At 46.0% G+C, this 14,778-nt stretch overlaps 4 protein-coding genes and 1 long non-coding RNA gene across 6 annotated transcripts in view; 3 read left to right on the plus strand and 2 right to left on the minus strand.

Moving 5' to 3' along the window:
- The first annotated feature begins 451 nt into the window (after window positions 1–451).
- Window positions 452–991, plus strand: LOC125949219 (dolichol-phosphate mannosyltransferase subunit 3). Its single transcript, XM_049676004.1, has 2 exons — window positions 452–720; window positions 793–991. Exons 1-2 carry the CDS (start codon window positions 571–573, stop codon window positions 925–927), a joined length of 285 nt encoding a protein of 94 aa, XP_049531961.1. The 5' UTR covers window positions 452–570; the 3' UTR covers window positions 928–991.
- LOC125949220 (uncharacterized) lies at window positions 628–1,292 on the minus strand. Its single transcript, XR_007468654.1, has 3 exons — window positions 1,010–1,292; window positions 831–894; window positions 628–734 (listed from the first exon to the last, which is right to left on the minus strand). It is a non-coding gene; the product is annotated as an uncharacterized LOC125949220 (long non-coding RNA).
- Window positions 1,293–3,082: 1,790 nt separating this feature from the next.
- On the plus strand, window positions 3,083–6,585 carry LOC125949218 (GILT-like protein 1). The gene is made up of 3 exons (XM_049676003.1): window positions 3,083–3,423; window positions 5,636–6,124; window positions 6,196–6,585. The coding sequence occupies exons 1-3, from the start codon at window positions 3,361–3,363 to the stop codon at window positions 6,370–6,372; spliced, it is 729 nt and encodes a 242-aa protein (XP_049531960.1). The 5' UTR covers window positions 3,083–3,360; the 3' UTR covers window positions 6,373–6,585.
- Window positions 6,586–6,622: 37 nt separating this feature from the next.
- Window positions 6,623–7,857, minus strand: LOC125959205 (anionic trypsin-like). The gene is made up of 3 exons (XM_049692015.1): window positions 7,548–7,857; window positions 6,876–7,450; window positions 6,623–6,802 (listed from the first exon to the last, which is right to left on the minus strand). Exons 1-3 carry the CDS (start codon window positions 7,855–7,857, stop codon window positions 6,623–6,625), a joined length of 1,065 nt encoding a protein of 354 aa, XP_049547972.1.
- Window positions 7,858–14,241: 6,384 nt separating this feature from the next.
- The window catches only part of LOC125951791 (uncharacterized), a 5,512-nt gene continuing 4,975 nt past the window's right edge, over window positions 14,242–14,778 (plus strand). The window contains exon 1 of one of the 2 annotated variants that reach the window (XM_049680830.1): window positions 14,242–14,301. The gene's annotated coding sequence lies outside the window, so the exon portion shown is untranslated. Of the gene's footprint in view, window positions 14,302–14,376; window positions 14,695–14,778 lie in introns of those variants that run through there. The other variant, XM_049680829.1, reaches the window with a different exon arrangement.

Genomic DNA, 14,778 nt, shown 5'->3' on the forward strand with positions numbered 1-14,778 from the left:
ATCTTATCTTTCTGTACTTTACTCTGCGCGAGATTCACGTACAATCCGAAATTTGTTTCGCTACAAAAAAGTCTACTTTTTACATTAATGAAGAAATTTAAAGCAGTTTATAGAAGAAGTGCGATGTTTCGGTTCAAAAATTATGTTCGTTTACTCAAATTCGTTTCTCGTTTAAAATTTCAAACCCTTAAGTGATAAGCTCCCTAGCCCTTTAACGGTCGGGTTTTTGTGTGCTTTAATTTTTTGCCTCGGGGCGTCCTCAACTATAGCGACATGCAACATGTGAAATATTGTGAAGCTTAAAATTGTTTCATGAGTGGATAATATAACTAAGTATAACAAACAAACAATAAAAGTGTTCTACTGTGAAACGAGATATTTCTGCAGCTGTCGATGTTGCGGTACGTGTAGAAGCACCGTCATCAAGAAAACGTCAACGCAGAGGCGCTTGCTGGCCGGGTATTCGTGTACCGGGAAGCGTGGAACGTAAACAATCATTCGAAAAAATCGAAAACCGTGTTTCTAAAATCGTTTCTCTAAAAGTTATCACAGTTTTCTCTTAAAACCATCATGACAAAGTTATTCGAATGGCTTATGGCCGCGGCCTGTTTCCTGAGTGTGTACTTTGCGATTGTTTTGCGGCAAGTTAAGCACGAGCTGCTGGATCAATACATGTTGGAAATCCAGCTCTCGCCGATCTTCCTGCTGATTCTGTTTGGTGTAAGTAAACCTGGCTGCTGGGTCGATAGTGGGTGGTACAGTACGAGTAACTAGTGATTAATTTCGTTTTAGCTATATGCCGCTACCGTTGTGCTCTACCGAACGTTTACCTTCAACAACTGCGAGGAGGCTGCGAAGGAATTGATGGAACAAATCAAAGAAGCCAAGGCTGATCTGCGAAGCAAAGGGCTGGTGATCAGTGATTAGCATACCTTGAGGGTTTGTGCATTAAATTTGTCTTGTAAATAAAGTGTTGCCGTGTACCTAACGAGATGCTATCGCTACTTACACTAAAACCATCGAAACAGGTAATGATGTCCGTTAAACTGGATGCTTGTATCGGTTCACTGTATGTAAAATGTTAAATGCATTCCATTCCGGTCAGTGATGCAGGCCGCTGGCACAGCATTCCGGAACTTAAAAAGATCATTTAAACACGTCATCTGTGGTGGTAGAAGTAATGATTAGAGAACTTTGAAAGAGCGACAACATCTCATCAGACTGAATTAGAAATATGATGATTCCTTCGGACAATTAATCTTTCAATACTTGTACGCATAAATCCGAAAATAACCTAGACTGAAGGACTGTGCTCCAACGCAATTGATTATACATCATCCAGTTCTACAGCTGTATTGAGTTTACAAACCATACTGGAACAAGACGGCTTCTACAAATAAGAATGCACTACCTACCTGGCATTCGTGTTAATCGCGGTAGCGATATGGTGCGAGATGGATGACTCATGGATATGTGACGGGGACACTGCTCAGCGCATCACGCCTTCTGCACCTACCCCGAGTTCTTTAAAATGATGACTCATTTATAGTAAGACAACTACGAAAATGCGAAAGCTGCAGAAATGGAAAGCATACGAAGTGTTTAATTATCTTTACCTTCGAAAATCGTACACCGAGGTAAATACGTAGACAAAACCTGTTTTGAACCCAACGAAATATGATTAAAGCACCGACCGGTGATGGATGTCTGCCAAAGACCGTTGGGCTATAAAAATTCTTCTGCCGGATTATGCCGGCGCAGAGCGATGCTATCGACCCCCCGAAGCACGCGCAAAACGTATGCAGTGCTTTTCGCGGGGAGTAAAAAGAATTCGGAAACAAGTTGTCCCTCCCTTGGTTGGTATTTTCGCTTCCCAAGCACGCTTCTTTGTGTCAGAGCTGAGAGCATGATATTCTCCTCAACTGTACGCCCGTAAAAACATTCGCTAAATCCGGTAGAAAGATCTTAGCGTGCTAACGATCTTTTCGATCTGCTACAGCCAATGAATCGAACATTCCAATGCAACCAGCATTATATTTGGAGCCCGAAAGAATGATTCACTTTAGATGCGACCCCCCATAACGTATAGATCTGCGGCTATAGAGTTTGAGATGTTTCGATTCGTCGAAACGTATATATGGTTTGTTATGCCACAGCGTGCAAAGTGGTGACTGTTCCCTCATAATTCAAGACAATGATTAGCACCTGTAGGCTAATGAATAATAAGATGAGTAAACAGTTGCTACCGAACGCGGCTGTAACCTGTTTGCTGATCAACATTATGGGCGAAGTAGAGCTACGTTTGTGGCCATGTGATGGGGTTTTCTAAAACAATATTATCTTTTATCATTTACTAAGCAGAACAAGTTTGTTGTGAGTATTGCAGTAAATCTCTGGTAAAAATAAAAAGTGTTTGAAATATTTGAACAAAACGGTAGCTATTCGTTTGGAAAAATCGAAAGTTAGTCCATGTTTTATGATCTTGTCGAACGAATCTCTTCCGAAATCTCTCTTGAAGAAACAGCTTCAATGAAGCCTAGGGTTGGAGAAGCCAAGGGTTACGAACAGGGGCACAGAGAGAGGGGAATTGAACTATCCCGATGGATTGTATGATGATGATGGAATCCCTCTGTTGAACTTTCACTTGCTGTTGCTCAAGCCTCGATAAATAGCCGTCACCAAACCGAAGGTTACACACCGCACAGTTAGACTATTGTAATGTTTTTTCTCATTAAAATTAAAAAAAAAAAACGATCAAGCCCCACGCTGTAGTTAATCATCCATCAATCGGCGTGGACGCGCGTTCTCCCATAGTCATTTACATCGACACGTTTAGAATACAACTTTACGCGACGCTAGAACGCGGAGAAAATGAAGAAACCCCGGCAACAACCACCGAACCCACCCCCCGAGGAGGGGTTAGTTCTAACAACGGCTGTTTGCCCAAGCGAGATGGCTGTCGGCGGCGGTAAACGAGGGTTAACCCAGAAAGCAGCAGGGAACAGTTTTTTTGCTCTCTCACTCGCACAAGCATTGTCGTGGTATTTTTTTATTTGAACCCGCGGCGTTCCAACGCGGCCATCACCGGTCGCCGCGGTCTCGCCACTCGCAGCGGCACCGAACACGCTCAGTCATTCGCGACGGTTCCAACGGATAGCAGCTTCCAGCTTCGAACGTGAGCAGCAGCAGCAGCAGTTAAAGGGACCCCCGAACGAGCTCAGCCGCATCCCCTTTGGAGAACCGGTTTCTGTACCGCTTGTGAAGCTTTCGGAACGATCAAGCGTGATTCGGTTGATCCCGCGTGTGCGTTTGTGTGTGCATTTGTGTTAAACTACGGATCAAACCAACCTTCCCGGGAAGATGTTGAGACAAAGCTTGGCGCTGTTGAGCATCTTTACTGTCGCATGCTACGGACAGACGAAAGTAAGTACCACCACGCGATCGGCTGGTGTTGCTGCTGGTCATTGGCTTCGCTTTCGAATGATCGCAGTGTCGGGACCGGTCGTGCGGTAAGGGTAGAGGGAAGGGGGTCGTGGTGTGCGCTAACCCGTTCAGCATACGCCGCACGCTGTTTAAGGTGTGGCCACAAGTGCGCCCGCAGCAAACGTATGCACTAGCGGCCAATACCCGGGGTTTGGAGCATTACGTGCCTGAACTGGCTGGACCAGTTCGTGAGTCAGAGATATGAAGTTAAACACCTGAATGTGTCTCCCAAAGCCCTCAGCCCGCTGGCGACATTCAGAATTGGTTCTGACAACACCACCCTTCCGGAACGGAAGGCCTTCCGTTTAATTGTTGTGCGTTCTGAACCGTAAAAAAGGTCACGAATTCACCGGGACATACATACGTTGTCGCAACCTGCGGTTGAGGGGAATGATAATTTGTAGGTCCCTTCCTAGGGTCCGACAAGTTTGTGGCACAGCGACTGCAGCGCGCTGCTGTAAATTCCGTTGCTCCCCTAACGAAGCATGCTTTGGACAATGCTGACGTCGGCACAACGCTTGCACAGCGTGCTTTGGTATCATCTTATAGCTCTATTGTTTGCCTCCTTCTCCCTTCGTTGAATAACCCATTTTCGTGTTGCTCTTGATGGTTTTCCCTTGCCTGCCTCAATATGTGCCAAAAAGGCATAATCGTTTGATGTACCTGGTTTGCTGGACCTGGTTTCGCTATTTTTAAACCCGAAAAAGATGCCAGGTCGAATCGATTGGCCAGAGCTTACGAACGGGACCGCCAGCGGCTGCTCCACCTGGCTGAGGTCGGTATACACCAGTTGCACTTTGCTTATAACCCCCATCCGTTTGGGCCCAGGTGCTGCTGGTGCTGCTTCAAGGTGAGGCCGATATGGTGGGCTCTCTGTGGCACTTTCTTTGTGCTTTCTACAAAGAAAATACAAAAACCAGAACACCCGGACAAGGAAAAACGGTAGTGAAAGAACGATATCTTGCCGTCACGCGATGGCGAGTGACCGTGGGCATGCGAAAACCGTAAGGAACGTTAAGCGGAGGACACATTTCAAGGGCAAGCTACTACAGCACACAAAAACAACACGGGCGGTTCAAAAATGCACGGGCCAACAATTAACAAATCTGTTTAGAAAGCTGCAAAGAAAATCAATTCCCTGACATCGCGTATCGGAAATGCATTCGTGAATGCACCTTGGCGCGATTGCTTTATGCGAGGCAAGGTGTGTCACGTGGTCGTTTAGATTTTTCCGCGTTTTTTTTAAATGCCCAAACGAGGGCATACCATTTCCATTTTTGTGCACTTTGTGTGGTGCTTAGAAACACCGACAAGTCCTTTGGTTCCATTCGCCGTAATGGAGCCTCTGTTTTTTGCATTCGCTTGCTCAACCTTGTAATTGCGACTTTCATTTGACGTGGAGAAATGGTAACACGAAATTAACATAATGGCGTGCGCCTGTTTGCATCATTAGGTATTCCTGTTCGTGTATTCCTTTGTGGACATTAGCTGGAACTTACGTGCTATAGCACTTGTGACGAGCAATGAAATAAATAGCAATAGCAGGTTTACGCAAGGAATTCGAACCATTCCCATGCCCGTTGATGTACTAACGATGCTTGAGCTAAAATGGCTCCGGGGCTGATCTTTGGGCACCTCTAGAACACAAAAAATGCAATCGAGCACACCGAGAGACCCACGAGAGGTGGATGCTGGTCAAGAAACAAATATTGGAATAAAGCGATAAATAATCATTAGAATGACATCATAAACTGTACCAAGTGATCGGTTAGCCGATCAAACAGTTGCTGCAATTGCTTCGGGAAGGTCATGACACCGATTACCAATGATGCACATACTATCCTCGTCTGCTGGTCACATGGCATCACGGTATCACAGTATCGATGTACCGCCACCATCATATACGCACAAGTGCGCCATCGTGTGGCCATGGTGGTTGACCGCCATCCCGAGTGAGTGATGAATACGTGACCGAAGAAGACACTCAGACGCACGACCGCACGGTCGCACGGCCACACGAATATATTATTATTTCACGATCAATCGAAACGGTTATGTAATCGGATGGGACAGCATACTATCCGACGCCGAGTGTAATTATATGTTATTGTCTCCTTACACCACATGCCCGTTTCTGGTTTCCATCTTCCAGGTGCCCGTCTACGTGTACTACGAGTCACTCTGCCCGGACAGTGCCAAGTTCGTGAACGAACAGTTGTACCCGGTGGCGAAGGCGTTCAAGGCGAACCTCGAGCTACACCTGGTACCGTTCGGAAAGTCGTCGTATGAGACGCAGGGCTCGGATGTGATTTTCAAGTGCCATCACGGCGAGAACGAATGCTATGGCAACAAGGTGCACGCCTGCGCCATCCAGCACATCCAGGGTAACTCGTTCCAGCCGAACATCTCGCGCGAAGATCTTACCCTCGAATACGTCAACTGTCTGATGGCCCGGGCCCAGCTGAAGGACGGTCAGTTCCCCACTAAAATCTGTGCCGACGAAGTCAAGATCGAGCAGTGGCAGACGATCCAGGAGTGCGCCAACAGCACCGAAGGCAGCACACTGTTGAAGCAGCATGGTGACGCGACCTACAAGATTCAAAGACCCCTGGGCAGCGTACCGACCATTGCTTTCAAACAGGTAAGTAAGGTGAGGTATTCCGTAGCCGACCACTCAGGTGTTCACTAGTGTCTTCTGTTCTCCTGTTCCAGACCTACGACGGTGAGTTGCAGAAACTGTCGCTGAATAGCTTCCGTCAGGCGCTTTGCAAAAACCTGAGTCCCCAGCCGATTCAGTGTCTAGATAGTCCTGGATCTGCCTCGGCCATCAGCAGCTCGATCGGTGCGATCGTCAGCGTGGTTGCCGTACTCGCGGCACGAATGTTCTAGGTTTCCTTAGGTAGGCTGTGCAGGCCTATAGGTACCACCGCAACATCAACTTAAAGCACGCTCCAGCAGCTGGCAGCACACACCCAAACACACAAACAGAATAAGCGATCTCGAGTGTTTTACTGAATCTCGCTTTCTAGGTCCTTCCGTCCGAAAGATGTTTTATTAGCTGTTTCAATGAAGATGTTTTAATAAAGCGAATCGTGGCGCTAACCTCATGTGTCTTCCCTGTCGGTGACGGTTCTCTTCACTATTGGCACTGGCAGGAGTCCTTGATGTTGCGGTTAATCCAGTACAGGTATTGGTTGACGCGAGTATAGACCCCGGGGAAATTCTTTTGGGCACAGGCACGACCCCACGACACCAATCCCACCAACTCGTAACGATTCGTACTCTCATTCAGCACCTGCAACGGTCCACCGCTGTCACCCTAGATAAAGTGAGAGAGAGAGAGAAATCTAAATGCTCCTCCGCCACCTCAAGGCTACTACAGGACAGGATACCTGACAAGAGTCCTTGCCCCCTTGCTCTAGGAATCCGGCACAAATCATTTTGTTTGTGATCTGGAAGGCCCAGTAGCCGGCTCGGCGGCATTCGCGGTTCGTTAGAATTGGTACCTCGGCCTGCTGCAGCGTACCCGACAGACCACCGCCCGTCGTGGTGCGTCCCCAACCGGTAATGATGCCCCGGACACCTTCGTACATAGTCGTCGCCTGTGGAAGACAGATCGGAACCAGCTGCTCACTGATCGCTACCGGGTAGGTGAGCTCCATCAACGCTATATCGTTATTGTTGTTGAACGCATTGTACCAATTGGTCAGTATGCGCTTTACGCTGCGCTCAACCGAGGCCCCGGTAGGACGGGTGCGATCGTGAATGCCGAACTGGATGCGAAACAGTCCCTTGTCCGGCTTGGCGGTACAATGGGCTGCGGTAATAACGTAGCGATCCGAGATCAGGCAGCCACCGCAGCTGAATCGATTGTTGTAGTAGAGTGCGGCCATCCAGGAAAAACTGTTATCCTCAACCGTAGTACCGCCGACTATCCGCTCGCCAGTCGGTGCCACTGTTCCACACTCTGCAATTCAACAGGCGAACGCCTTTAGTTATGTTCACTTTGATCACTCCAGGTTCCCAGCTGGACGGTTTAGATAAGTAATCCCGATAATACTCACTGCAAGCGGTACAGTTCTGCGAAAATCCTGGGGCATCGTTGGCAAACACCGGTGTACCGATGACTCCCGTTATCCAGTCGATAATTGGTCGAGCACGATTGATCTCAAAGTATTCCGGACGAACGGTGACAAAGTTTAGGATACGTTCTTCCCCTTCCGCCTCCTCCAGTTGGTTGTCTATCGGTTTATTGTCATGCGTTGGCGGCAGTGTCTGCACTTCATACCGTTGCTGATATCGAAATTTAAAACTCCACCCAGTACAACACAACACGCTTAACATCACGAGCACTGTTATCGCTTTGATCGCCATTTTTCCTTGCTTCGAGCGGCTTGATTTTCGATCAAGCGGATGCCTTCGAGATTTGTTGTTCTGGATGATTGAAATCTTATTTTAAAATGCTCTTCACTACAAAGATGAACATCACTTTCATTGGAAACTACCGTTAAGGTGCATGAGACCGGAACTATCTGTCCGAACGTGTCTCAAAGTTGACATTCCAAGCGCTACTAGTGATCGTTCGATGGCAGGTTCGGTTCCCCCGATCGTTTCTCTCAATTTCAACCTAACGGGATCGTAATGTAGTGTATGCTGGCGGGCACCGTCATCGTTCTATTTCTTTCTCTTCTCTTCGCGATAAGCAAGATCGGTGCTGCTGCCGTAACTTTCACTGCTACTGACCGCGACGTGCCGCGGTTGAGCTTTATGCTAATTTCGCCTCATCCGTGCAACCCCTGGGAGGTCTTGGTCAGATGGTCCGCGTCTGGATGGCCATGGTGGCAAGACAGAGGCTTGCGTTTTGCACAGCAGCAGTCTTCGGGCAGCGGGGTTCATTGACGAATGAGAATTGAGAGAATTTGGGGAATCACACCCGTGGGAACTAGAAGACAAAACAGGTCATCTCAACGACGTGGAGCCATTTCGGTGATCAACAAATTGACGATTTCAAATCAGAAACAAACGACAGAGTTTTGAAACAAACGCTCGATTCGATTAGATAATATGTGTGACTCTATTGAAAGCAATTGGAATTACTGTGGTGCTTTTGGTATTCGCTTACAATTAGTTCTCGAGGACACTGAGTGGGTAAACATCGAACGTAAATCGAATATAATCAGAAAATAGCTCAATTTCTACCCACTAATATTGTTTATGAATATGCGGTTAAAAGATTCACATCATGGACGTAGGAAAATTACATAACAGTCTAGTATATTGCACTAATGAATTCCTACGATAAATTGATATTGAACTTGTACAACAAGTGCTAACTTTTTTTGTCTCGTATAATTTTCTGATAATTAGTTTATGAAATCTCATTTTAGTAACGATCGTGGGATCCTAATGAATAATCTATAATAGGCTATTAAAATGTTAGCATTCATCGTCGACATTCATCTAATAGCAAAAAATACTCAATATTCATTTTGTTCTTTTTTATTATTCCTACACTTATTAAAAAAAGGAGAACGTTAAGTACAAAAATACCGTAATCACTGAACTACAAGTTTGTATACTAGTCTTATGAAATCTGTTGCAATTCTTGTGAAATCTTTTACGTTATCATAATAACGCGCAGTTATCATGCATTGCTATTTTGTCGATGAAGACATAACAAAACGTAGAATATTAAGCTTTTCCTTAAGCATCTGACAAACATTGAAAACATTAAAGTTAAGACACATTTTATTGATTGTTGTGTCAATCGTTTGTACAACGTGTTAAATACAATGTGTAATGTTTAAACCGATTATTTGAATTCGTCATTCATATCAAGCCAGCATTACACTTTACCATACGCTCCCATCATTGACATCACGCGTAGTTGAAGCGCATCATCATAAGGACATATGAATGGATGCGCGATATTCCATCCCCTTCCAGCAAGTTTTTCATGGCAACCTTCTACTGAAATGAAATCGGCGTAGGACGTTTTGTTTCACCCCGATATAATGCTATTGTTCACGGCTCCGACCATCTTTCAACCCTTTCCACCCTTCAACCTATTATTCATCCATTCACCACAAGAATGCAACAGGTTTATGTCCTACCTGGTTTCTACGGCAGGACAGCTTAGTACCCCGCACCAATTTCCTGCGAAAAACTCCTTCAGAAAGCATATGAAACAGCGCTATTGAAAGTCATAACCGCGGAAACGATACCAATTGCGTACGTAGGAGAAGCACGTGGCCAACGAGTAAAGCGACGCAATAGAAGCTACAATACATTCCATCGAGTTGAAGCAATAGCAGCGAAGCTATGCTTTCTCAATCTCAACTCGATTCGTACGGCTTGGTGCGCAACGTTGCACACAATCATCGATCCTGCGCCCACCCTTCCATTAGCCGTCCTTTTGCCAGACTTTCCTATTGGCGGCACCGCTCGTACCCAGCCTGCGGTCGAGGGCCAAGGGATGGCCGCTACTTTCTTACAAACAATAAAACATCGCCCACCACCCGCGATGAATGAGAAATGTGGAGCTCAAGGCACGATTCGGTCTTGGTGCAGCTTCCGTTCCGGAGGAGGAATGGTGGTTCTCTTCCGCTGAAGACGCTGCACAAGCGAGAACTCCGAAATTGGACCGAAATTGAAATTTCGCCAACGGAATGACGATGTTGATGATGATGATACTCGATGGCACCGCCACTAATGTGGTCACAAAAACCAAGCTTCGTGCGACCGCTTTTGTATACGGGGTGTTTTCACTCCATCCATCGATCATGTGTCATCACACTATCACTAGCACCGCCCTGTTTCCCTAGTAGCACCGCTCCCGGCATCCAGGAGCAGTCGTGGGGAGTCACGTTCCAAAGTTTAATAACGCCTGACCACGTGCTGCTACTGTTGCTGGCTGCTGATACCGCTGTCGCTACTGCTACTGTACGGCTCGATGACTTATGCGACGATTAGAGATCGCCCTCCCAAAATACACTCCAAACGACGACGTACGATAGCAGGCGAACAGCAAAAACAAAGTTAATCAAACGCTTGCTAGCATACATGTATTCCAGAGCAACACTGAACCAACGCATAAGCATATACCCGGCATCGAGGTTATTGGGGTGAGAAGGAATCCATGCGTGCGCGTGTGTGTGTGTGTGTGTGTGTGTGTGTCCGGGGTCTCAGTTAAGTGACTCGGTAAGCGCGTCCGTTTGGCCGCGTGCGTTGGCGTTAATTTCGAGGTGATTGCCTAGACACTACCGGATAGTACGGGGTGAGCGGTAGTCATTCCGTTTTTCGAGTGCTTTGTTTTGCCTTTCCACTATTCATTGCGACCTCTCTCGAGTCCCGGAAGTGAGGCGACAGACGACGTGTCAATAAGAGCGGCCACACTGATACCACACACGAGGGAGCCGCAATCGATCGATGCGCATTGGTAAGGGTGTCAATGTGGATGCCACCTGTTTTAACAACCTGATTTCGGAGCTGATATGCCACAACTGGTTGACTGTAAAGAGCCTTTTGCTTTCGGATTCCCTTGCGCAAATAAACCTAGTTGGATATCGGTTGACTTGAGCACCGCACAGCTTCTTAGGGCGTTACGCGGAGACGGAAGAGCATAGAATGTACTAATGATTCGCCCAAATCCCAAACCTGTTTAGTCGAGCCAAGCGCATTGGTGAGCATAAACAGAAGCGTGGCAAATGTTTAAAGTAATCCAATAAAAGCACAAGCAAAAGCAACACCGTATCAACACTCGTATGGTGGTAGTACGGGGCACAGGCACAGTGTGATGCATGTTTACAGTTGCCTGTTTGTGTTTCATTATTACCCAGTTACCTCGTGCGTAGTTACGGTGGCCATCCTGCTATCTCTAGTGGTGGTCTCTGGCGTATACTCGTCCCTTACCCTTACTGCCCTTTCGATGTGTCGAGCGCTATTCCCAGCGCCAAAATTATCCTGCGCTTCGGTGTGCACTGGAGAGGAATTAGCTCGGAAAAGCGTCAAAATTGGGGCACAAAACGGATGTTTTTCTTTCCACTTCGGCATCGCCAAATCTAAACAGCGCGTCTGTCGATGTGGTATCTGAACCCGAAGGGACAGAAACATGCGCTGTAAAAAAGGTGAGGAGGGTCGGTTAGGTGGCAATATTTGCTTCGCTTTGCTTTGTGTCATGATTTTTATATAGAGAACTTCAAATTGAATAGTTTATTGTCACTCTCGAGTCAGTGACGGTTTGAGATTGTTACTAACGTACTTTTGACTACTTTACTTCCAATTAATGTTTTAATTCTCGTTCGGATGTTAGGATCAAACTGAAAGGATTGTGTAGAAATGTGTTTCTTTCGCTTATCCTCAATTGCAATCCCTAGATACGAAGGTCGTCTCATGTACTTCAGTCAATCTTTAAAGTTTTCTTAAGACTGTTTCAATCGGCGATATAGACGTTACGGGCATTATCGATTACTATTTATAACGATCGAACTCAGTAGAGGTCAAACAAGCAGAAGGGAGCATCTTTCATGTCGTTGCGGTTGGTAATACACTGCAGTAGTGCGACAATGACCCGCAATTCAGTTCTCACCGATATCCCACTCGCCGTTTCTCTCTTCCTTGTACCATTATCGCGGGAACGTTTGCGAGTGGAAGCACCGGGCCCGTGATCATAAATTTATCATAATTATCTTCCCGGACCTTGGGGGTAACCCGCGGTATCGGTTCATGATCTTGCCGGTGTCACTTCCTGATTTTTAATCGTTCCAGGGCAGTAAAAATGATGCCAAAGCGGTGCAGCGATAACGCGAAAAGCGCATATGAGACAACCGAGCGAACCACGTGTGTTCTGTACCGCTCGCGTAACGATGGAACCTTACTTCATACCGGTCTGGTGGTGCAGCTGAGTCATTGAGTGGCGAGCGAGATTTTTCAGTTCGATGAAACCGTAAATCCGATCGATCCACAATAAAGGTACGAGAGCGAATGTTTGAATCTTAGTTAGAAGCAACAGGCAGTGTCCTTTACTGTTTAAACTATTCGATTTATAGATGATGTAGAACCTAAGAAGATGTAACTGTTATGCAATACATAAATACATCGCAAATGCAGTATTGTGTTAGTATCGTTTTAATTGTTATAGTTAAAAAAGAGTTTAATCCTGTAGTCAATGAACAATATATTAACGAATAGCAGAAGGAAAAACATAATCCAGGAGAAGTTTTGATAAGTTTACAATTTTAACTAATGGATTTCTTAGTGATACACTCATTCTGACTATCTCATGATTGATTTATGGAATGCTAATTAATAATTTTGAAAACAATATTAGCTTTTGTACAAAATTAAGAATGAATCCGACTAATTTATCCTTTTCAAAAGACAGAATTTGAGAGAGAGAGAGAGAGAGAGAGAGAGAGAGTGAGCATACATTTTTTGTTTTAACTTTGCTCGGAAACAGTGAATTGCTTTACGCTTGTAACAGTTTCAATAAAACAGGGAGCTGGGACGATTGCAGGTTTAAGGCCCAAAATGTCTAATAGTAACACTTTAATACAAACGATTAAATAAACGATTGCTTCCAACATGATTCATGAATGATTCTATTAATTTAAATTGCTATCGTTTTATTCACACATATTTATGTTCTGCGATTGTATTTTTTAAAATGAAAATCTGAGACAGTGAGGCTTTGCTAAGTAATTTCACTTATTTAGTATGTGTATGTTTGTTTCAAAATGATACGAAGTTGGTAATAATTTCTCTAGTTAGTCAACGTGAAAATCATCTATAATAAAAAAGGAATAAAATCTTTTATCCTTTTATAAAAGCTTTTATCCAAAGATATGTTTTCCCTTGCCGGTTAACACGTGCAACATTGAATAAAGCTTTGCATTATGTGGAATTTAAATGCACGTTGTGGGAAACTCTTGATGCTATAAATTTCCTTAAGTATAGCGAAAACCATTTATATCTGTGAAACATTCCCCATTTTCAAAAAGATTAGAATGCTCCCAGATATTTCGAATTCAAATCGAACGCACATAAACAGAAAGGACATTCATAATATTCCATTTGTTTCTATTGAAAAGTTAAGTCTCTGCAGCCTCTGCAGCCCGTAATCCTTTAATCTGCGGCAGAAAAGCCCTAAAATCGGGAAAAAAATCTCAAGCAAACTGCAATGACTAATGTTTCCCAACAACCGGAACACTGCAACTCGTGTCCACCTTCACCATAGTGCACCCTTTAACGCTTTTGGCTATTTCAGTACCAACCGAGCAACTATTTTTACACCTTAATGCATTCACGATACCGGTCGCCGTTGGCAGGGCCGGTCGGCAGCAGCATCGAGCTCATCGAGAGAATGTAGGCCAGAAGACAGAAACAAAACTAAAAGCTAGCATGAAATTTCGTCAACCATGCTCATTACAGTCAGGCCACATCGGAAAGCAGCAGTGTGCCAACCGAGTTTGCTCCAGCTGCACAGCTCAGTACACTGCACGGCACGGCGCGGCAGAGCGATCGTCCTTCCTCCTTGACTGTATGCTGTGTACACACGGAAGGTGAGGTCCCACTTGGATTGCCCTACGAGCGACCAGCGCACTGATAAGGCAGTCGCAGGGCCAGGAGTCGTCGCCACAACCGTCGCACCAGCACCAGCAACAGCAGCATCATCCTCGGTTGCTGGTGCTGGTCGTTCGCTATCTCGTTCGCACCCATCGTCTAGTGCGTGCGCCCGATGCTCCGCTTCGGAAGGGGAGGCAGGAAGAGCGGTGTCTTCTGGTGGGCCGGTGGGAATGGCTGTTTTCGGTGGTATAAAAGGTAAGCCGTTGTCTTCGGCAGCAACCATTTGTTGCTCCAGCGTGCTGCCGTGCGGAGTGTTCTTACAAAGTCCGAAGCCACCTAAAAGTATCCAACGCCAGCAGCAGCCAGCGTGCTGAGCAGTTGCTCCAGCGCCAGTGGATCCCGGAAGCCGTGGTGCCAAGCGTCGGTATAGCTAGAGGCCAGGAGCCAGGCGGAAGGCAACCTCCGGGTTGAAGTGTCTAGTGATTGCGGCTTGGTGATTTCGGTTCGGAAAACGATTTGACCGTAGGGTTTGTGTGGCCGGTAGCCGAGCGAGTGGTGATATAGTGAGTGTATCGGTACGCACACGTTCCAGCACGCACCGTGAACCGAACCGGTTCAGCAGCACGACACGAGCGACGATTAAATTATGTATGTAATGTTCGATTATGAACTCTTCACGATGAGCCCCGTAGCTAGTGGTTGTGGCGACTAATCCTGGCCCCAGCGATGGCA

Source organism: Anopheles darlingi, chromosome 2, assembly GCF_943734745.1.
Source record: "Anopheles darlingi chromosome 2, idAnoDarlMG_H_01, whole genome shotgun sequence".
Taxonomy (NCBI): domain Eukaryota; kingdom Metazoa; phylum Arthropoda; class Insecta; order Diptera; family Culicidae; genus Anopheles; species Anopheles darlingi.

Excerpts from the sequence above, each read along its gene's own strand:
- LOC125949219 (XM_049676004.1), top strand. The coding sequence starts at position 571 with ATGACAAAGTTATTCGAATGGCTTATGGCCGCGGCCTGTTTCCTGAGT. Across the intron at positions 721-792 it reads TCCTGCTGATTCTGTTTGGT|CTATATGCCGCTACCGTTGT; the intron begins GTAAGTAAACCT and ends ATTTCGTTTTAG.
- LOC125949218 (XM_049676003.1), top strand. The coding sequence starts at position 3,361 with ATGTTGAGACAAAGCTTGGCGCTGTTGAGCATCTTTACTGTCGCATGC. Across the intron at positions 3,424-5,635 it reads CATGCTACGGACAGACGAAA|GTGCCCGTCTACGTGTACTA; the intron begins GTAAGTACCACC and ends TCCATCTTCCAG. Across the intron at positions 6,125-6,195 it reads CGACCATTGCTTTCAAACAG|ACCTACGACGGTGAGTTGCA; the intron begins GTAAGTAAGGTG and ends CTCCTGTTCCAG.
- LOC125959205 (XM_049692015.1), bottom strand. The coding sequence starts at position 7,857 with ATGGCGATCAAAGCGATAACAGTGCTCGTGATGTTAAGCGTGTTGTGT. Across the intron at positions 7,451-7,547 it reads GCAGAACTGTACCGCTTGCA|AGTGTGGAACAGTGGCACCG; the intron begins GTGAGTATTATC and ends GTTGAATTGCAG. Across the intron at positions 6,803-6,875 it reads GGGGCAAGGACTCTTGTCAG|GGTGACAGCGGTGGACCGTT; the intron begins GTATCCTGTCCT and ends CACTTTATCTAG.